The sequence below is a fragment of the Letharia lupina genome (assembly GCF_014066315.1).
Source record: "Letharia lupina isolate WasteWater1 chromosome Unknown contig_18, whole genome shotgun sequence".
In the NCBI taxonomy this organism is placed as follows: Eukaryota; Fungi; Ascomycota; class Lecanoromycetes; order Lecanorales; family Parmeliaceae; genus Letharia; species Letharia lupina.
The window spans coordinates 1,479,559-1,500,636 of NW_023502987.1; the positions used below are offsets into that span (position 1 = coordinate 1,479,559).

At 45.3% G+C, this 21,078-nt stretch overlaps 6 protein-coding genes across 6 annotated transcripts; 3 read left to right on the forward strand and 3 right to left on the reverse strand.

The window, feature by feature from the left end:
• Positions 1-3,655: 3,655 nt before the first annotated feature.
• Positions 3,656-4,417, forward strand: HO133_003879 (uncharacterized protein; the record flags this gene model as incomplete). Its single annotated transcript, XM_037294801.1, has 1 exon — positions 3,656-4,417. One exon carries the CDS (start codon positions 3,656-3,658, stop codon positions 4,415-4,417), a length of 762 nt encoding a protein of 253 aa, XP_037149489.1.
• A 3,236-nt stretch (positions 4,418-7,653) lies between these two features.
• HO133_003880 (uncharacterized protein) lies at positions 7,654-8,430 on the reverse strand (the record flags this gene model as incomplete). Its single annotated transcript, XM_037294802.1, has 4 exons — positions 7,654-7,760; positions 7,834-7,941; positions 7,993-8,133; positions 8,208-8,430. The coding sequence occupies 4 exons, from the start codon at positions 8,428-8,430 to the stop codon at positions 7,654-7,656; spliced, it is 579 nt and encodes a 192-aa protein (XP_037149490.1).
• Positions 8,431-9,377: 947 nt separating this feature from the next.
• Positions 9,378-10,964, reverse strand: HO133_003881 (uncharacterized protein; the record flags this gene model as incomplete). Its single annotated transcript, XM_037294803.1, has 7 exons — positions 9,378-9,476; positions 9,541-9,551; positions 9,605-9,793; positions 9,855-10,144; positions 10,197-10,293; positions 10,385-10,852; positions 10,907-10,964. The coding sequence occupies 7 exons, from the start codon at positions 10,962-10,964 to the stop codon at positions 9,378-9,380; spliced, it is 1,212 nt and encodes a 403-aa protein (XP_037149491.1).
• A 1,095-nt stretch (positions 10,965-12,059) lies between these two features.
• On the forward strand, positions 12,060-14,222 carry HO133_003882 (uncharacterized protein; the record flags this gene model as incomplete). Its single annotated transcript, XM_037294804.1, has 1 exon — positions 12,060-14,222. The coding sequence occupies one exon, from the start codon at positions 12,060-12,062 to the stop codon at positions 14,220-14,222; it is 2,163 nt and encodes a 720-aa protein (XP_037149492.1).
• Positions 14,223-14,739: 517 nt separating this feature from the next.
• Positions 14,740-15,644, reverse strand: HO133_003883 (uncharacterized protein; the record flags this gene model as incomplete). Its single annotated transcript, XM_037294805.1, has 3 exons — positions 14,740-14,924; positions 14,990-15,082; positions 15,209-15,644. 3 exons carry the CDS (start codon positions 15,642-15,644, stop codon positions 14,740-14,742), a joined length of 714 nt encoding a protein of 237 aa, XP_037149493.1.
• A 4,106-nt stretch (positions 15,645-19,750) lies between these two features.
• On the forward strand, positions 19,751-20,756 carry HO133_003884 (uncharacterized protein; the record flags this gene model as incomplete). The annotated part of the gene is made up of 2 exons (XM_037294806.1): positions 19,751-19,872; positions 19,925-20,756. The coding sequence occupies 2 exons, from the start codon at positions 19,751-19,753 to the stop codon at positions 20,754-20,756; spliced, it is 954 nt and encodes a 317-aa protein (XP_037149494.1).
• Positions 20,757-21,078: the final 322 nt, after the last annotated feature.

The following is a 21,078-nucleotide window of genomic DNA, read 5'->3' on the forward strand; positions in this document are numbered from 1 at the left end:
AGCTAATAAATATATACGCTTTTTTTAATATTTTATCTTTAATTTAAATATATAATAATTATATCGCTAGCTCTTACTTTAAATACGATATTACTATTTAGAAAGAATCTCTCTATACGCTAGCGTATTTAACTCTTATTTAAATCTTATTAATAATTTAAAGCTATAACTATAAGTATTTATTTTAATATATTAATAATATATCGATAAAAGCGAAATCTTACTATCTATAGTAATATTATAATTTTTTATAATAAATATATTTATATATAAAGGCGATATTGTAATCTCTTATCTATTATTTTAGACGCTCTTTTTAATTATTAATATTAAAAGTTATAACTATATTAAAATGAATTAGCGCGATTTTTAAAAGAGAAGTAAGATATTAAAATCTATAAGTTTATTATTTATAGAGCTCTAAAATAAATTAAAGTTATATATAAGAAGAGTTAAAGAATTAATTTATAAAGCGAAGAATTATATATTATATAATAGACGTTTATAAGTTAAATTAAGGCGGAGTAGCTAATCTTTATTAATAAGTTATTATTTAAACTATAAATTATATAGCGATCTATAATTTATACTTTTATTAATAATTCTACTCGATATTATAATAATATAAAATAAGATAATATTTATAATATTTTATCTGCGTATATTATCGCTAGCTACTTACTTTATATTAAAATTAAAAAAGATTATTATAGTAAAAAAGATATTCTTAACTAAATTATTAATTAATTATTATCTTTTTATAACGAGTATTTCGAGAAGCGTAATATTATTATTCTAGATAACGTTAGCGTTTATATTAATTCTTATATTATTAAAATTATATAAATTAAAGATTATCTTATTAAATATCTCTCTTTATACTTATCTAACTATAATTTTATTAAATTAATATTTAATATTCTTAAGACGTAAATACGACGTTATTTTAAAGTCTTTTAATATATTTTTTAAAATAACTTTAAAGAATATTTAAAGTATACGATCGATATTATAGCTTATAGATTTTAATAAAATTAAATATTAATTTAAAGAATATTTAAAGTATACGATCGATATTAATAGCTATAATAGATTTATAATAAAGTATTTTAAATATAATACTATAGACTATATATTTAACGATAAAATTGAAATATTTAAATAAAATCTAAAGTATTTAACTATAGAGATCGCGGAGTAATTATAGTAAAATACTATATAATATTAATTAAATTTCTTACTTTATCTCTATCTTTATTTTAATTATTTTAGAATATAGATATACTAATAAATCTCTCTTTATAAAACTTTAAAGATTAATAAATCTTCTTTTAAATCTTAAAGAAGATTATATAATAGATCTTTATTTATTATATATTTATAGATATTAATAAACGCGTTAGATAGAGCTTTTATATCGTCTATATTCTATATCTATTATTTAATAAACGTCTAAATCTAATAGATCTAAAGCTTCCTCGCCGCTTTATTTATATTCTTCTTCTTTTATTACTAAAAGCGCTTAATAATATTCTTCTTCTTAGTACGTATATTAATAGAATTTAATTATTATAAAGACGATATTTTTATTTATAGAGACTTTATTATAAAAGTAGAAGTAGAAATAAAAGTAAGAGTAGAAGTATTAATTAACTACTATATATAACTATTAAAATATTAAGATAATATAAAAGAATATATAGACGAAGAAGGCTAATAAGAAGAATAGAACTATTATAAGTATAATAACCAATTTTCTTTATTAGCTATACTCGCTATAGACTTTATACTCTTTAATAAATCGAGCTTTATTTACTACTTTATTATAGTCTTTATTTATTTTATTAAAGTCTTCTTCTTCTAATTATTATTATTAGCGTTAAAATTTATATTTATAAAGATCTTATATATAAATAGAGAAGATTAATATTAAGTAATTTAATCGTCTTAAATAATAATAGCTTATCTCTCTCTTATTATAGCGTTTATCTTATAATATTTATTATTCTTATCGATTTAATAGATATTCTTATATCTATAGCTCGTAATATAGTATTTTTATTTAATAATTAATTACTCTAGATAATTATTAAAAGTCTTTTATTAATCGCGAATAATAATATATTAATCTTTAAAATTATTAGTTCTTATTTAACGATAAAAAGAAGATTATATAAACTCGTTTATAATTTAAATATCTTTTTTAAAATTAATATAATCGATATAAATAAGCTTTATATCGAGAATATATTTAAAACGCTTTTATTATTCGACTATAGTAATAGACTTAACTCGCTACTCTTATTATTCGATAGATATAATATTTAGAATAAAATTTTAACGAGTTCTCTTAAAGTAAGTAGATTTCGCTTATTTTTAAATCTTATTAAGATTATTAATATCGTATTACTCTATAGCTATATTAAGATTAATATTAAAAATATAAATATCGAAGCTTTCTTTAATATATAGACTTTTAATCTTATTAGATTATTTAATAGATATTTATAATTTATTTTATATTTTTAATATAGTCTTTATAGAGTACTTATAGAGTTTATTTCTTATATTCTTATCTCTCTTTATTATTATAAAAGTTTAAGATAAATAAGACTCTCTAAACTCTATCTTATTTAGAAACTCTTTAATTAAAATTCTAATATCTCTTTATATAGTTATTTATTCTTTTTTCTCGCGACGAATAATAGTAGTATAAATTTCTTATTTATAGCGAATAATAGTAGTATATTATTTTTTAAGCTTCTTCTTATATTATAAAGTCTTTATCTCGATCTCTAGATAAGCTATATATTTCTTCTACTCTTTATAATATATAATTTCTTTCTTTTTATAACGTTTAATAGTCTCTTTCTATTTTTTTAAGATTACTCTATCGATTATAACTTTAATCTTTATTTAAATAAATTAAATTTTCTCTTATTTCTTTTTTTATTAAATTATAATAATAGTAATATTACTTTATTTATTCGCGAAAGAGACTCGCTTAAAGAAGAGATAATGATAAGATTTAGAGAGTCTCTAATTATTAATAGCTATCTTAATTATCTAATAAGAATTAATAGTATTTTAAGATATTATAATATTATTATATTTATATTTAAGCTATATAGAAGCTTTAAAAATATAAAATAAGCTGATATAAGAGTGATAAATACGTTTTCTATAATTTTCTAATAAATAACACTAATAAAAAGTCGGAGGCGGAGCTGGATCAGCTTTGTTAAGTATTCTTATTTAATTTGCAATTCATAAACGGCTACGGATCTCGGGCAACGCCCCGCCTGAATATAGGGCTGTCTTCCGAGAGCGGGATCAGACCTCTATAAAGTCAGGTACATAAACATAACCGTCCGTTGCAACGCGCTTCTACTGTTGTAGGTGGATACGCATATTGCGTTTCACAACGGCCCGCCCAAAAGAGTGAGACTGTTATTCCCGACATTCGACTAAGTACGTGGACTATTGTGAAATCACTGACAATAAGGTAAGGTAAGGTAACGAAAATGTCCGCTTTTCACTACAAGCTTTCTTCGTACCTTTGCCATCGTATCTCCTCAAAGATTGGCAACTCAAGTCACGTTGAGGACAAGTCCACAGCATGCGCTGCTCGTTTCTGTCATTTCTGCCCCTGTCAATGGCAATAGTATTTCTCGTCATCGCAGCAGGTACCTCTTTCGGCTCACCTACCACAAACCATATCCGGCCCCCCAAAAAACCGATTCCACCTCACAACAACGTCCCGGCGCAATCACCGGACGTTCCCAACAATAATCTCCACGCCCTCATCACAACGAGAGCCCTTCCCGATGACTCCAACCGCCATGCCCGGCGCAACAAAAAGTACTGGCTGACCTCATCCAATCATCCCTCCCCCGCCCTCCTCCAGCGCCACAACCACATAACGGACCACCTCCGCCTCCACTCCGCCGCATCATCATCATCATCATCATCACCGCCACTCACCAAACGCAGTCTCGCCAGTGACCTGACAGTCATGGGTTTCCGCCTCATCTGGACACACGCCGACGTCATCGTCTCCTCCTCCCTCGCCTACTACCGCACGACCGAATACTACCGAAACATGACTGTCCTCGCCGGCGGCGAGTTCGGCTTCGGCCCCACCGTGCAGAACTACGTCATCACGTACGGGCTGCTCCGGCTCACGTTCGACGTCGTGGCGGACGCGGCGGAGGCCATCGCGGCGGAGCTGGCGTGGGAGTTCCCGAACGGGTTCGGGCAGTTCGTGCAAGAATTCGCGCAGGTGATGCTGTGGCTGACGGCCGGGGTGGTGATTGGGACGTATACGGTGCTGGCGTGGACGGTGACGACGGCCGTTTGGATCACCATGGTTATTGTTGAAAATGTGGATTTGAGGAATATGGTCAGTGGGCCTTAGAGCCAGATGTAGTATCCCCCATTTGGCACCTTGTATTAGCGCATCGTTTTGTTTAGCTTCTTAATTTCAGCAGAGCAGATTTACTCTCTTGGTTCATGAGAATGCCCACAAGCAACGTCAGTCTTCTTTTTCAATTCGGACTCATGTATCAATGTGCAACTTTGACAGGATACCCAACTTTCGCAGCCGGATGAATACTAGAAGAAACCATTGACCAAAAAACAAAAGGTTCAGGACGAACATGTATATCGCCTGAAGAAGACGAAGAACAGCGAGATCGAGAGTTGTTAAAAGATTCACTTTTCGTCTGTTTGAACGTTCGCCCGACAACCTCTTGCATGGTACCCTCCACCAGGATATGGGAAAACAGAAGGTCGATTCGATCTGGAATAAATAGCAACTTGTCTGCCGTGTAAGTCACAAGCGTCATCGGCTTCTGCCAAGGGGAATGCGAGATTAAGTGAAACTGATAACGAGGCGGAGGAGTGGAAACATGATGCGAGTACTGCAGATCAATCAAGTTTGTGGTAGTGAATATACGAGGGTGGAGATGCTTAGGCTCAGTTCGCCTGGGCTGTTCAGTTGATGAGGAGGCTTCTATACTTTCTATATTAAGTCGAACACTCCAATAGTTCCAATTGACGCTGCGGTGCCCTGGTCAGACCCAACATCGTAGGCCATTACTTTGAGGAAGCCTAGGCACTGTGGCGCAGGCAGTAGGATCAGCGAGAACCCTGTCAAAGCTTTGTCGTATGAACATATAGAGACTGTAAACATGCCAGCTCGGGAGCTTTACCACGACTAATTTTGTTTCCAGAGCGCCTCGAGCCAATCAGCATCCATGGCAAAATCCAGATCCCCAGAACTCGAGTACATTGCCGAGGGCACGTGCTTATGGTTATCATCTGCCAGATCAAGTTGCGGAGGTTATGTTCCCCACAATTCTTCGCCTGTTTGCCAGAATAGGCCATGAAGGCTTGGGTCAATTGTGGAAGGATGGCGAGAAGGGAGACGAGAGGAAATGCGGGGACCCCTGTTTCACGGTCAGTACAGCATATATCTCGCCGACTTTGCCTTTTTTCTGGAACTTTGCAGTGGGACTCCCTCGTTGGTTTCCTGGATCCTTGGCGACACGAAAGAGGCTGAGGGGGCAAAGCATAGCCAAAGATGATAACATAGAATGGAAGTGGAATGCGTTTAGTGTTACGGCACGGCTAAGCCTTATGAACGGCATGGTGAATCCGGGGAATAGGGGACCCAGTATCAATATTTTCCTAAATATTTACTGATCCAGAGGATCAAAAAACTCACCTTTCCTCTCAACGCAAATTCAATATACCTGCGCGAGAAATATCGTTCGTGAGGGTCTCAGCGCTATGGGTGCCAGGAGCGAGAAAATAGATGGGCGAGAGTCCGAGACTTGAGATTGGAAGTCGAAACGTGGGACAACCTGCGAGAGGGAGTACCATACCGTATGTACAGATTAGTTGGGCTTGGATCAATTTGGATGGTTGGCATCTTCTCGACCCGCTCTAGACTGTTACCGCTCTGATAGGGTGGACCTGCATCAAAGGACTACTAGCTTCCTGCATGCTACAAGCGACAGCCGCCCGGACAAGCACCCCACCATGATGTAGCTCTACTTACTTCCTACTTCTTTTCAACCCCTCCGAATAACCGTGGTGCAGCAACTTCGTGGGTGGCCAATCCTTCCTTGCTCTCCTCAATTCTCCTTCTCACCTCAGGCTCTGCCCAGCAAAGTTGTTTAACGAAAGCGACATTCCAACGCTGAAAATCTTCCTGGATCAACATCAATTTTCAATATCAAAACAGCAAGATCTACCCATTTCAATCGAGACCACTTCAGAAAGGGCGTTCAACGACGGGAATACTCGCCTCGGTGCTACTCTTGTCAATATTTTAAAGATCGCTACTGCTCGCCGCGCCTCTTTCCTACCCCCGTGCCTGCCCCGCCCTCGAAAAAGCCTTGAATCTCACCGAAAAAAAGACGATGCCAGCCGCCGGCGCTATTATCAATTATGAGAGATTCGGGCTGCGTATGATATGGTTGCTGGCGATCGTGAAAGCCAAACATTCGATTTCGTCTCCTCGTCGAACGCTAGCGAGAGCGAAGTCTTTGGCATAGATAGCTGGGTTGAGAATTTACTGCGCGAGAGGAGCATCGGACCGGGAATACGTAGCTGGTCTGTGCAGCTGGCATGCTGTGCCGATGACGCGGATCTGGAGGTAGTAGCGGCTTGGTGGGGTGATGGTTGCATTGGTGGTCGAGGTTGTGGGATAGGGGGGAAGCGAGGGCGAGTGGTAGGGTGATGAGGGAGAGCAATGGAAGGAGGATGGAGGGCAGTTTGGCGAAACTGAAGATGAGCAGGTTGTGAGGACGAAGAAGGGAGATAGACAAACAGACAGACAGAATGAAAACTTGGTTGTAAGTTGGAACAATGAACAGCGATTAATGGGAGAGAGGGCACGTAATCAGATATACCATTCATTCATTGATTCACCGCCTTCCTCGATCCAGCATCAGCAGTCGCTATCAACACACTTGGTGCATCTTGACGCAATAAGCTCGTATTAACCAGCGAGTGCCTCGGACTGGAACATCTCCAGTAAATCCTCAGCAACCTGATCATTGTTCAACCATTTCGGCAGTAAACACGAGCACATACAACGCATACTGGAACCGTGCCGAATGTGAGACGTGTCATTGGCTGAGGATCTGCGGGCATATTCGCCCGCAATCGCTTGCTGGGACATGCATGCGCAGTAGGCTCGCATGATCTGTCAGGATTTAGAGTGCTTACCTGGAGCAAATTTGAGAAGCAGAGGGCGGAGTCTCCCTATCAATGGTGACAGTTCCACCACTGCAACGTCACAATGCGAGGGCGAGCTTCTCCGCATCCTTGATGAAAAGGGTACGTCCGTTGTGGGGCGCGGAACCGTTTTATTGGTTATGCATGCAGTAGCCGCGCGAGGTCACGTCCTCCGCAGGGATCGCCATATGATTGTGTGGATGGGAGGGGAAATGGTCGCATTTCTTCGGCTTGACAGTACATATGTCCGGAGGACTGATTTGAAATAGGTTAAGCTTAGAGCAGACGTAATTAAGCATAGTATGCTAGAAGCAGGATTGGTTTTCCACAGAATGTCCCATCAAAATCACGCAGCTCTTCTCATCCTGTGGAAGCCACGCCTTACCGTAGCGCATGTCCGTGATGCTAGATAGCCACCGGCAATAGCTCGACCTTGGCGCAAGTACTCGGCAGCGTTTCCGGTAAATAGGCGTACTGCCAGAACAGCTGGGGAGCTCCATGCCACCTGTATGCTACAAAGACTGGCATTAGCCAACTCCTCACGCCTCTGTGGCCGTGGTAAAGCCGTCACACAGATTGACGTACCAAGCCATCCCGCAAATCCGATCTCCTGGAATTCATATTGCAACCCGGTGGCATCAAAGAAGAATCCATCATCCCCGTAACCTGGGGCAGTGGTCACAAAGTTCCATCCTACGGGAAGTCAGAACGCTTGGGTCTGCTGGTAGAGAAATGCGGAGTTACCAGTCCCGCCATTGTCATAGTCGCTCATTATGATGCCGAAAGGTCCGGGAGGGTCGAGGTTGAATTCCTGATAACCGCTGTTGAAGAAGGCGGGGGAGGCAAAGTCGATTGATTGGAGTGTCAAGTCGGCCGTGCCAGCACCTGCAGGATTTTAGCGGCTGTAATCCTTGATTCTCTGGCGGACACAAAGTGACTGAGCCCAGAAATCTTTATACCGGCGTGATATTTGCTGACGTAAGGGTTATCCTTATCGTTGTGACTATGACCATCGACACGAGTTTTGAGGTAGTAGCTACTGGGTGCGGTTATTATGCCGCTGGCTACACTGGTGGAAGAGGGTTGAGGAATAGCAAAGGCGAAAAGAATGGTGTGGAAGGTCGCAATGGCGGCGATGGTGGTACGCATCGTGATGTAGGAAGTCGTGAGTAATACACGCATTTGAAGGCTATTGACATTAAAAGAGGAGAAACAGAATGAGGTGACCAAACGAAAGTAGTTACGGGCTAACGAGACCTTTGCGTTGTGGAAGGGAGGATTGAGGATTAGAAAGGGCATGATGAGGGAGCACGCCACTATTTACAATCCTTTCTTTCTTGCAACTTGTTCCCGGCGAAGAACTATATGCACGGCCCGTATGTCCCGCCAAGCTCGTATGCTCCAGACATTTGCTCGGAGCGACGCGAAAATGTCGCTCGCCGCTTGTAGCACATTCGAGTACAATTTGCGAATAGAAGCAGGAGGCATTTTCCTTCTGTCCTAAAATCGGACACAATGACCTCGTCTGGACCAGACCGTATCAGGAATGTCCACGATTGGTGGGGAGGTTATGCTGGGACCTTCTCGGGATGACCTGCATAAGACAGATCAATGGAAACAATTGGACTCAATGCTCGGATCCTTCCAACCGGGTCGATAGCATCGGAAAATTTGCATTGAATCGATAGTGTTAGATGTGAGTGGCTGCTAAAGCGATGCCACGCACGAATGCAGCATTCCTTCAAGTTTATGTACAGCTTCAATTTCCGGAGGCATGCATGCAGGATAAAGACTTGCTCCGTACACTTAATGACGAATGCTATACGAGGACCTGCAATTAGTCAGATCCAATGGTCCCGGAGTTGGCCGATACTGAGGTAGCGGCACCAAAAAGACGGTGAACTCTTGCGCACTCAACATACGCTTTCCATTGCCATGTGTGTGGTCTATTCAACTGAGACCTGAGCATGTCACTAGTTCAGGTGAGGACGCAATGCAAGGCTCGCTCGCAGCAACTGGCTTCAAAGGTACACCAGAGGCTGCCGTGCTCGTATAGGTGACACTTTGATTCACAGAAGAGGCAGAAATGTTTGGACTTGTCAAATTTAAGGCCATTGTGGCGTTCGCGCCTAGGATTCGTTCTGGCGGGCGGAAAGGCGCAGACCTGGCCGGACATTGTCGGACGTCTCCTTGATGGCTCGCCACCACTCCCCACGAGCATGTCGCATCTGCAGGTCCGTTGAACGGTGGCTGGAGATACACTGCGATTTCGAATGTGGGCGGAAAGGCCACCTGCAGCATCCCTTGGTTTTGTTTGAGCCTTTTTCGAAGGGCTGTTAACGGAAGGAGATCTTACCTGTCTGTCTCCTGCCGAGGTATTGGCTCCTCCTTCGACTACGAATCGTCTGACTGATGGCTGTACCGCCAAGAGTGCCCGAGCCGGGGCTGCTTATACACGTTGCGATCAAAGTCTCGGCAACACTTCGCAGCATATCCCACGTTGTGGAATGCCTTTCGTTTGCTCCTACAGCTATGGCGCAATTCCCTGGGGTTTGACTCAAAATCAGCGCGGCCCTGTAGGTTGAATCGAGTGTGCGGTGACTTACCTGTTACTTTGATGATTGGTCCCGACGCGGGATCAAGTATTACATCGCCAGACTGAACAAATTCATACAATACAGCCTCGCAATTGGCGGTACTGGGACTCCCAAGTGTTTCATCACAGGCGTATTTCACGTTGACGGGGATCGGAGTCGGAGGTTCTACGGGGTATTGCCACCATCGTGGGTGGTCTTGACCTATCAATGAGTTCTGGTTGGATTCTAGTCCCTTGAGTATCCTCGCGAGGCTGTTCTGAATCGTTGTGGTCCTGGATCTTAGGAATTGATTCTCTACACTGTGCTTGACAATTAGTGTTTGCAGCACAAAGGAAAATCAAGTGAGCTCACTCTCCCATCACCGCCAAGGAAATGGCATAGTCAGTTACCTCAGGATGCAGCCGGTACGAAGGAGCTGACACTGTGATCGTCATGTAATAGGGTATATCTAAGATAGTGTCCACTTAGCTAGGAGGAGACAGTTGTTGGAGATTTGTGGATTGCTGGTGGAGCATTCAGGGTAGGGCCGCAAGACTTACTGTATTCATTGGTGGCAGGAATGGACGGTATTGCGACAAATTCGACCGTCCCGTCCGGCTGCCAGACCCCGGCCGGTGTAGGAAATTCGGCGTTGTCTCCCCCATAGGTCGTAGGATGGATCAGGGACTCGAGTGTCCTCCCGACACCGTAGGTTATGAACCCGCCACGGTTCAAATAGTCAACGCAAGTATCTAAAATAACCTGGGCCATCTCCCTAATCTCATCCCACGGAACGAACACGAATTGATCATTCTGCGAATGGCCGTCCAAATTGATAGTGACCATACAGCTCGGCTCGGGTTCAAAATCCGTGTACTGGACTGGAACTTGGATGTAATTGTTGGTTGCGGTATGTCCACGAGTAGTGAAGATGCTGGGAAGGGTGCCCCTGGGTAGGTTGTCCACCGCTGCTTTGCACGCCCAATGACCGAGGGGATGCCCAAGGAATTGACTGCATGCTTGTGCGTCTGGCAACACGGGGTAAGAACTCGACGCATAAGCTAGGTAGGGAGAGGCAATACAAGCAAGAAGGCACAGCTTTCCTGAAGGGGGCCATGTTAAAGGCCACTGTGACCGCATGCCAGAAATTGAAGAATTACTGCAATGTTCATGAAAGAAGAGATTTCAATTTTGGCCATCAGAAATATGACAGCGGGAATGGCGTTAATTACCGAAGATGGAGGGACTAACATCTGGTTAAACCACGTCGCGTTTTAACCGTTGACATTTGAAACACTCTCGGAGTTTAGAATAATCACACGGAGGCGCACAAATGATAAAGACGGTGATATGGAGCACGACCTTGAATGCTCATCTTAGGCTGAACGGCGCCAATCAAAATTGAGCCGCGATTTGATGCGCTCTTGGACTTGGAGCTGACTCGCTCCTTGGACAGATTACAGGAGACATCGCCTAGCACAGGCCGCAGGTTAACACCGGGAGCTGCCGTTATCTATTACATGTGGCGACAGCCAGTCTTCTTTCATGAGGTATAATATGGAGGACCCTCGAGAGGATAATCGTCCAACCTCCCACAGATAGGCTCCTGGAGATTGCAAACAGCAGCACCTATCGGACAGAGATGCTTAGGCGTAGTAGATAGGATCAGATCGATAATCGTAGAGCTGGCTAAGTACAGACTTCATACATCGTGCCTCAGCTACTATGTGCCTTGGACTTTTAGGTGAAATTAGCATCACGTCCCATGCTTCTCTACTGATAGCTGAGCGTATCTCCTAAGGATAGACATGCAGGGCTCAAAGTGACTCTCGCACACTATTATTTGCCGAGGCTCACAATGGTACGAACAAACAGCGTGAGGCAAAATGAAGAAGGATGTTGGAGTTCTTGCCAAATCTCAGAGGATGAACGGAAGGCAGCCGCCGAAGATCGACACAGGGATTATGACACTAAGGTAATGTACTGTACTTTAGTCCTTATCTTAGCGCAAACCACTGTTAGCGCATGCCGATGCCGCTTCATTCACATCTATGACTAGGTATTTTTAGGCTTCGACTTCATCACTCCTACTTTCCAACCTCTACAATTCTGCCAACACATTTTGCTTCGGCTCATTCTCTCTTGAAGCATCGCATATATATGGCTCCTCGTTCTGTCTGCAATTAATTCGCCCTCATGGCTCCCTCGGCGTCCCGCCTCCGCTCTGTGAGAAACATGAAACTACCCTCCAGAACTCGCTCTACGCGCAACCATGTATCCTATCGCGAGCAGACCAGCGACAGCGACAGGGAAGAGTTCAATGAATGTGCCGGCGAGGACGACTTCGAAGCCGCTCCATCGCGACCACGACGGCATCGTGCTCCGCCTCTAGCTCCTACCACTGCCTCTCCGCAGTCGAGTACCTCAAAGAAACGCAAAGCATCTGGGCCGGGACACAGACGGCATCATGCTGTACCAAAGAGACTCAAGCTTAGTGGGCTTGATACAGACTCGAAGAAGAATCGCGATACGGTCATTCAATTCACTGGCAAGACCATGCCTTGGCCGACTCTGCCCTACCACATCCTGCTCGCCATCTTCAGCTACGCTTCTCGACCTCTCCTAAGCGATACATTCCATCCCACGCCGTCCATCAACTGGTTGTACAGTGTTGCGCTTTGTTGTAAAGCCTTCGCTGAACCTGCCCTCTCTGCCCTTTACTATTCGCCACCTCTCGATACGCCAAGTCGAGCTCATCGCCTCCTCTCGCACCTAGAAACCCAAAATGAGACGTCAAGCTTCAATTATGGAGCAAAAATCAAATATCTGGACTTGGAAGCTTCCAGCACAATGCTACACAAATTTGTCGGCAGGGACCCCTTGGACCTTGGAGCGCTCGTGTCCCTGACTCCCCAGCTGCGAGGCATTACATTACACCTTTACTCAGATAATCTGGCTTGGAGAAAAAGTGGCAGATCCAGGAATATTGCTGGCAGTAAAGCTGTGTATCACCGTTCGATGGTTACGGCGCTGCGGGAAAACAAGATCAGGCTTCAAGACTGGACATGGAACCACTCGCTGGCAAAGCAAGGCCAGAGCGCATTTCCACTGGCGCAAATGAGAGACGTTCACTTGATGCCGCCCTTCCAGACCCTACGAAGTCTGGCTCTTGTCAACTACCCCGCCGGCCCAATTGAGAAAGGCAGACCTTGCGAAGACATGCTTGCAGAAGCCATCAACCTTTTGCCAAAATTGACAGACCTACATTTTCACATGTCCTCTGTCAATGACCGACTCTTGTCCAAACTACCACATAACCTCCAGACCCTCGAGATCGTGGAATGTCCAGTACTAAAATCGTCTTCGCTTGATGGCTTCCTCGCTGCGAAAGGGGTGAATATTCGACAGCTAATCTTGGATCATAATCAGTCCCTGAATCTATCTTTCCTGACAAATCTTGCCCAATCCTGTCCAAAACTGGAGCTCCTCAAAGCCGACCTACGATACTTCGGCACATTGAACGTGATTCGCGATACGGATCCAAAATATGACGCACTCCTACTTGATGACGAAAGGCCAACCTGGCCAGTGACTCTACGGAATCTGGAGCTCTTCCATCTACGGAAATGGAATCTTCAGACGGCCGAGCTTTTCTTCTCCTCTTTGACGGATTCCGCAGAAATGTTGCCTGATCTTCGCCAGCTCAAGATCAAGGCTAGCCTCGATGAGAGCGGTTGGCGAGAAAGGATTGCCTTCCGCGACAATTGGACGGAAAATCTTCGGCGCGTTTTTCTTAGGAGGTCGCCACCGCCAAATCCGCAGCTCAAATCCATTTCCGCTTTCAAGGCTTTCAAATCACAGCAAAAGAAGGGCAAGACCGCTGTTCGGGAGGAGAAGCGGCAGACTCTCACGCGGGCTACAGCTTCCAACCTCAACAATGAAGGCACCATCCAAGCCAGCCGAGTCGACGTGGCTCCTCAAACAACGGTCGAAGACGCAAATGAAAGCGACAGTGACGCTCCGTTGGTCAAAGTTCGCCGAAGCACTAGAGCCAGAACGCAGAGGGAAGACATCTACACTCTGTCTGAGAGTTCTCCCAGTCGGCCAAAAGCTCCTCGTCGCCGAAGACGCCGCAAAGGCTCTGATGACTCATCAAGCGAAGACTCAGCAATCGACGACGACGGCATACTTGAGCCAGATACCCAACAAACATCTGTCGATCGCGAAGCGGAATTGTACGTACAAGGCCTTTGCGATGTAGTGGATGTCTTGATCGACAACCTACGACCTACTGAGGAGCAGCTCAAAGAAGACGATTTCCTTGATGAAGAGGTCAGTGGTGATGAGGATTGGAACGGAGATGATGAAATGCCTGGTGATAATGGGTATGCTTGGTAATATCTATATTGTACAAGATTATGAACAAGGCCTCGTGGACGGGCGACAAACACGGAAGCTGGCGCTGTGTGACGTACATGTGCATAATCTGGAGGCCTGGATGGAGGACGGACGCATGTCACAAGATACCCAAGCGATCAGGGAGGCTAGGTGTTATTATCGTCAGCTGGACTTGCTTCATCCTTCGCGAATGTACATTAATTACCGCCTGTAAACAGACGAGTCTTTCACCGCTACTACAATTGCAGATCCACTGTTGCAGTGTCCTTGCGGCACACCGCATCTCCTTAGCAGACACGCCTACTTCGACACGATTGGGGAACGTAGCATTCCTCACAACACCCGCAATCATTTTCCCCTCCCATTGTGCTTTGGCAGGCGTCTTAGACGGATTGCACACAGCAAAGACGCCCAATACCTTGCGAAAAGAACCACTACCGAGCACCAAATCCACCAGACATTTACGGCTAATATATTTTAGAGCTACCCCTCATAAACTGTTGCCCTGTAGCGCCCCTCATCCCCTCCTCCTCACATCCCTTCCACTTCCCTCATTGCCAGTCTCCGTACCCTTCCCGGACGTCTTCGCAGCCATCCAACCCGCCATGTCAAAATTTTGCAAAGGATTCGCCGTGCTCGCTCCACCACTCAGTATGCTCTTTTTCTGCTGTTCTTCAAATTCCTTCTTCATCTCCGGATCCACTATGGTGCGCAAGGACATCAGCTGTCGTGGTCATCGGGGGAGGGGCGGAGGAAAGTAGACATACTGCTGTCCATCAGGTATGGCATGCCCACCACGAAGCCCAGTCCCACCACCGCAATCAGGATCATAGGGTTCTTAAGTAGGTCCAGGGGCGAGACTGTATCTCGTGCGTTAGCAGGATTCCTCCGTTCCGTAACGTCGCCCAATTCCACCATCTCCATTCCCTTCGATTCTCTTTCCTTTCCTCCTTTCCGCAGCTTTATCAAGATAGGAGCGCACATACATCCGGCCCTGGCCTCATAATAATCCCTACCCCTCAACACCCTCACCTCCACCGGCTCTTCACCAACCGTAACCTTCTCACCCGTCACAATGCCTCCCCTGCTCACCCTATACACCTGCACAACCCCACCACTCTTAACGTCCACCCCATAGGAGAGAAAATCGTAGTCGCGACACGCTATATCCAGCAGATACGAGACCGATATCCCTCTTTCCGAACCCGAGGATGCAGGGTCTGAAGTAGAGGGCGACGTAAGATTGCGGAAGACAAAGGTGTTGCTGCGCGTTACGGGCACTTTGATGCGCTGACCGTGCGTTGTGAGGATTGCGCTGGTCGAGGGAGGGAGGGCGGGGATGTGGGGCGGGACGGAGAGCGTGAGGGTGGCGGCGGATATGAGGGTGGGTAGAAGAGATACGAGGAGGTGTGGAAGAAGCATCTTGGGTTGCGTGAGTAGCGATGGGAAGGGCGAGGTTGCGAAGGTGCTCATCCTGTCTTGGCGTGGCCCAGAGCTTCGAGCCGGAGAAGACTGAGGCGGCGGCCGGCGCCGGCGCTAACGTTCCAATGTTCGATACACGTTACGTGACCCCTCGCAAATTCACGAATGTAATATACCGGAATGATATACTCGTATCTACTGGACCCTGAGGATCATGAAGATGATCATTTTCAAGCCTCCTCCAGTCAAATAGAGTCTGTATCTGGTCTGGAGCTGCGTCAACTAAGAGACAGCGAGATATACAAAAACATCCACGTCGCAGGCGATACACAAGACAATGATACACCTTTGGTACCAGCATTAGATCGAGAATCCTTTAGTACAAAGCGAAATTCTCAGGAAACATCCATGCTTCTCAAATCTTGCTCAATCCTCTCTCTTCTTATCGTACATTTGTCGATGAAGTACGTACGGGTCGCTATGGGCCGTGCTAATGGCTGCGCTGCCACTACCATCATATGAAAGTGTGCTAGATTAACCGTTACCATAGACCCTGTGTGCCTAGGTCGAAGAATGAAGGTGGCACCCACGTGAGCTGTGACTGAATGTGTGCCGGAACTCGCGATGCTCCTCAATTGATGACCCGGGTGCAGTTGATTGAAGCTAGTCGACGAATAAGGAGAGCTTCTGGACGGCGTTGCTCGATTCAGACCTCTTGCCTACCTTGATTAGCTCTTTGCCTGCCTCAGTCCCGTCGGTCTGCTTATTGAGTTCCTTCTGGAGTCTTTGGAGGAATTTTGCTGCTTGGTCTATATGAGTATGACGCGTTGGCGAGTAGGCCCGGGCCTTGAAACGACCATATGTAGCCGCCGCACGCGGGTACGACGGTACTCAGCTCAGAGAATGGCTTTTTGAACTTTTACGTCACTCCAACCACGGATCTCTTATAAGCCAAGGATCCCAGATCTGTGCACGTTCTGACATCTTTCTGATCGGGGGCTGTCTCGAGCATATCTAGGGAGTCACAGGAACGTTCGTAAGCATTACAGTTGCTGCTGCTCAGGATTCCGGCCAGCAAATACACCATCCAAAACAAAGAAAATCGAAAGCATCTGGTGGGTGTGGAAGTCAACGACTGGTACAAAAAATTCCATGTCAAATTTCCTACCAGTCTTGGAACATTTCGTCGTTCTTCACATGAAGGCGTTTACATGTGTTGTAGCCGGTACGCCACTTTAGGTGTAGTCGCCATGCGATCTATCATTTCTCCTCCATCATGTCGTATTGTCGAAGGCGGAACGCTGGGGCGCACCGCGTACGGGCTTGCGGAAGCGAGGATTTGATCAAAAATCCAAGAATTCAAGCACCCATGGGAATGAGGGTCCCTGTTACGTAGCCGAGTGATCGAATTCCTCATAAGAAAGAGGCAGCTGGATCCACAAACGAACTCTCCTAATCAACAATACATTCTTAGTAGGTAGCGGTGGAAATAAAAAACCCACGCTGCCACCATGCTCACTCCTCAAAACAAATGCACACAGCTTATCCGTGGGTGGGAATTCTGTGTGCCTTTTCCCTCTCTCCCCAAAACCCCACGAACCAAGCTTGAGAGCGTTCGGGCGCTGCTGTCCATGCCATTCACGCTATTTACTACTAGCAAAAGTCGTACGCGCTTCGGTTACCATTCTCGTACTAGAACACAAATAGATCAGGTCTTTGCGCTTCTGCAGCACTTTTTTTCTCACGTTAAATTTTCCGTCATCAAGGCCTGCAGGAGACTTCAATCTTTCGGCCACAACGCCTGAGGCTGATGGTTGGCTCGAAACGAATGCTCAAACTAGGCTGCCCTTGATGTCTAGCGTGCTGCACTTCATCGAGAGCTGCATTAGAAAACAAATTGGACAGCGGTTAATCGAAATGGCGTCTCAGGAAGAAACAGGACCAGGAACAAACGACCACTTCTCTAATCCCTGCAGATGATGGTGAGACATCGTCCCTTGTGTCGGCGAGTGGAAAGCTTCCGGTACGGGCCCTGCTGTACCCGTTGGATCTTACCATTGAATGTTCTTGCCGAACACGAACATCTCTGTTGACATGATCAATGCCTACGGCGGTGACAGATTCTGCCTCTACCGTGTCAATGCTGACAGCGGACCTAGTCCTATCAGGCAAGCGCTATTCAGATCGAACTATTCGTTCGACGTGTACAGCGCTTACTACAACACCCTCACCACTATCAATGCATCTGCATACGGTTACCGCGCTGGTGCAACGACGGACTGGGAGATGATGACCGCTCATATTTTACGGTCGGACTTTGTCTCATATTTTGTGGATTTGGAATTATCAAATTGCTCCTGAGAGAGCAAAACCATGACCCGTGCCGGCGCACTCAGTCAAAGTCGTATGAGGCAACGGAAGCTGAATACCAGAGCTGCGCTTTAGATCATTCGTGAAGACGACCTAGATGAGGCCAATGATGATTGACTAGAGTGCTGTCAGATCTTGACAGTGGCGTCGAAAAGGCGGAACTGAATGTATGTTGTCCCCAACCACAAAGGATCAACCCGTGACCTAGGGTTAGGGTTATACCTGGATAGGTGATTGTACCTAGCTGACACAGCTTGATGATGTCAAAATTCATTGTGTCGCAAATGCTGAGTTATCTTTTGCGTGGCTGGAGCTTGGGGTGGATTCGGGGCAAGGCTGGATGAACACCACCCCGTATCCCCCCCACTCCTCCCCTCTAACTCCTATGCGAAAGAGTTTAACAATACGGCATTTTGAAAAAAACCGCTGTACAGCAAAATTTTCGAGCTGATTCAGATCTGGGGATGTTGTATCAACATCTTTGAATCAAAATTATAGGTTGACGTGCTGGATGCAGGTGCAGCTTCCGATGTCTCGGTCTTTATCGGTGCCACGAGATCAAGCTTCCGATCAACTTGCAGCGCTCAGTTTTCCGCCGCCTGGGGACGCCGTGAGGTACTGGGAACATTGTGGTCATTACCTTTGGTAGTTTGTGATCCGGCAGGTTGTTCGTCATTCTCTCGTATTGCAACAGCCCGGCCACTCTTGTAAATTATCTAGCGTATCGTTGTCGAAATTAGATCCTACCTAGTAAAGAAAGAGATGGAGCTAGCCATTGTCAGCTCGAATGCATGTGGGCGTTTCAGATATCTAATCGTCAGAGCAGGAGAGATTCTCACCGGCTGGGTGGATGCGACCCGTGCCTACAGCGCTAGGATTTCCAAAGCCTGCACGTAGTAATTATTTACTGCCAAACCGATATGCCGAATGAGAAAGAGCGACTGACGTCTAATGACATAAATAGTTTAAGTAGAATGAATGGTGTGTAGATTGCATGATTTATTGTATCTCAGAACTCCCCTGGGCTAGTATTTGAACCCACATAAACTAGTTGGTTGTTCCACCAGGTGCCTGGGAGAAGGCTGGGAACTTTACTTCGACAGGTTGGACATCGGTGTATGAGTCCCGTAAAAGTAGGGAGCGGAGGGAAGACGTACGATATTCAACCGGCCAGAAGTTAGGGATGTTCACTCTGTTGGTAAACTGTGTGTTTGACACTCCATCGGGCTGTAGGGTACCCGCTACGACAAAGAAACGTTAACATCGCGCCCACTGCCAAAACCTGTAAAAAGATTGGGAATCCTCTGGCGATCGTTAGGATGAGGACGGCCGTAGATTGAGCTACAATTAGGAGGAAAGGCGAATGTTAGAGCTGCAAGGAAGGTGAGAGTCAACAACGACAATGCCGGGCTTTGGTGCATAACGGCTCTGGGATAAGGAACCTAAGATGAAAGATTTTTTGGTGCGAGATATGGCCTGCTAATCACAAGGTCGCTTGGTCACTATGGAATTGAAACGCAGTCGATTTGCTTGGATAGCAAACCACGTTCTATTTCGTATTCTCTCGAGGCGCTCTTCCGCTCTATGCTATGGAGCTTCCTGGTAGCGACATGCGAACTCCCACCACTCGGTCCCCTCCCAAGTGAAGCTGACTCTCCTCCTATATTTCTGCCTAGCCATTAGTACTGATATTATAACGTGGTACTGCTGTTATAACGTGTCTGGCTGTGTTCAAGATGCCTGGCATCTCAAGTCTGGTAGTGCTTCTCGCGCATTGTGTCATCGTGGCGCTTGCTCTTTTCATACCGCTACAACTACCCGCCAATGTAAATATCCCAAGCCTTGGGCTTCCTGTCAAGTATGTCTGTGAACTACTCGCTTTGCGACAGATGCTAACAGCGGTCTCTTAGCGCCACCGACCTCAAAGGACAACCTGCGGTTCCTGGCTTCGATGCGGTGCTAAGTTGGGTTCCTCGGGTATCCATCAACCCAGAAGATGCATACCTCTGCGCTATAGATTTCATGTATGGCCTAGCTTCTAGTGGATGGGATGAAATTATCCCAAGTGGATACGAAGCATCCTCGAAGGATGTCAACGGAATTATAATCGCGTATGGTAGCCTCGCGCATCCTGAAGATAAAAATCAACTACAAAACAAACACCTTGTCCTAGGACTTCTCAAAACGATGAACACGTTGGCCAGCAGGAAATCCTTTTGCATTACCAGAGCCGTTCTGTATATGTATAATAAGCCCGTCGGGCAACTTGCGATAGCCCGCCAGGTGTCTCCGACGTTGACTGAAATCAATGGCACGAACTTCAGCCTGGGTAACTTGGATCCTATGACCAACAGTATGGCGAGCCGAAATCTTACTGTCGTGAGGGATATTGTGGATCCGGAGGACTCGAATTTTGTGATCTCTTTCGAGATTTTGGAAGATTCTATACCATGCCAGAGTCTGTTGAATGCCGCCGTGAACGGATTGGCAATTTCGGCCCCGGCAAAGAATGATGATGTTTGCACCGAATTTGCGGGTGTCAGTTCAGGGGGTGAGGTGACCTATATGATTCAGAGGAATTCTCCCGGGACGACGCGGTTCCTTCTGACTTACAATCTGGTGAGAAGATCGCTGAAACTGCTTCCGGCGAGGATGTACAAGGATGACCTTTGTGGAGAGGTCAAATTTGACTTCATCTACGGCGATGAGGAACTTGGTGGTGGAACTATGTTTCTGTCCTGATCCCTAGTACAGGAAACAAGTGGTATCTAAGGCAGTGATGCCTCTAGACAAGTGTGGGCTCGCACTTGTCTCTCCAAGGGTTGGCCACCCACCACAACAACGGAGGTCTAGAATAGAGAACTTTGCAATGATGAGGTGTTGGTAGCCGCCTAAGGGCCCACAAGGAAAGAGATGTCAAAGTTGAATCATGAACTCGGAATCTTCTCCTAGTCCACTAGTGATGGGTGTAACCGAGTCCCGTTCTTTCTTCGCACACCCTAATATAACTTACCGACTACTTAGATATGACGATTAACGTAGAAATATTAATAGTTCTCAAGAT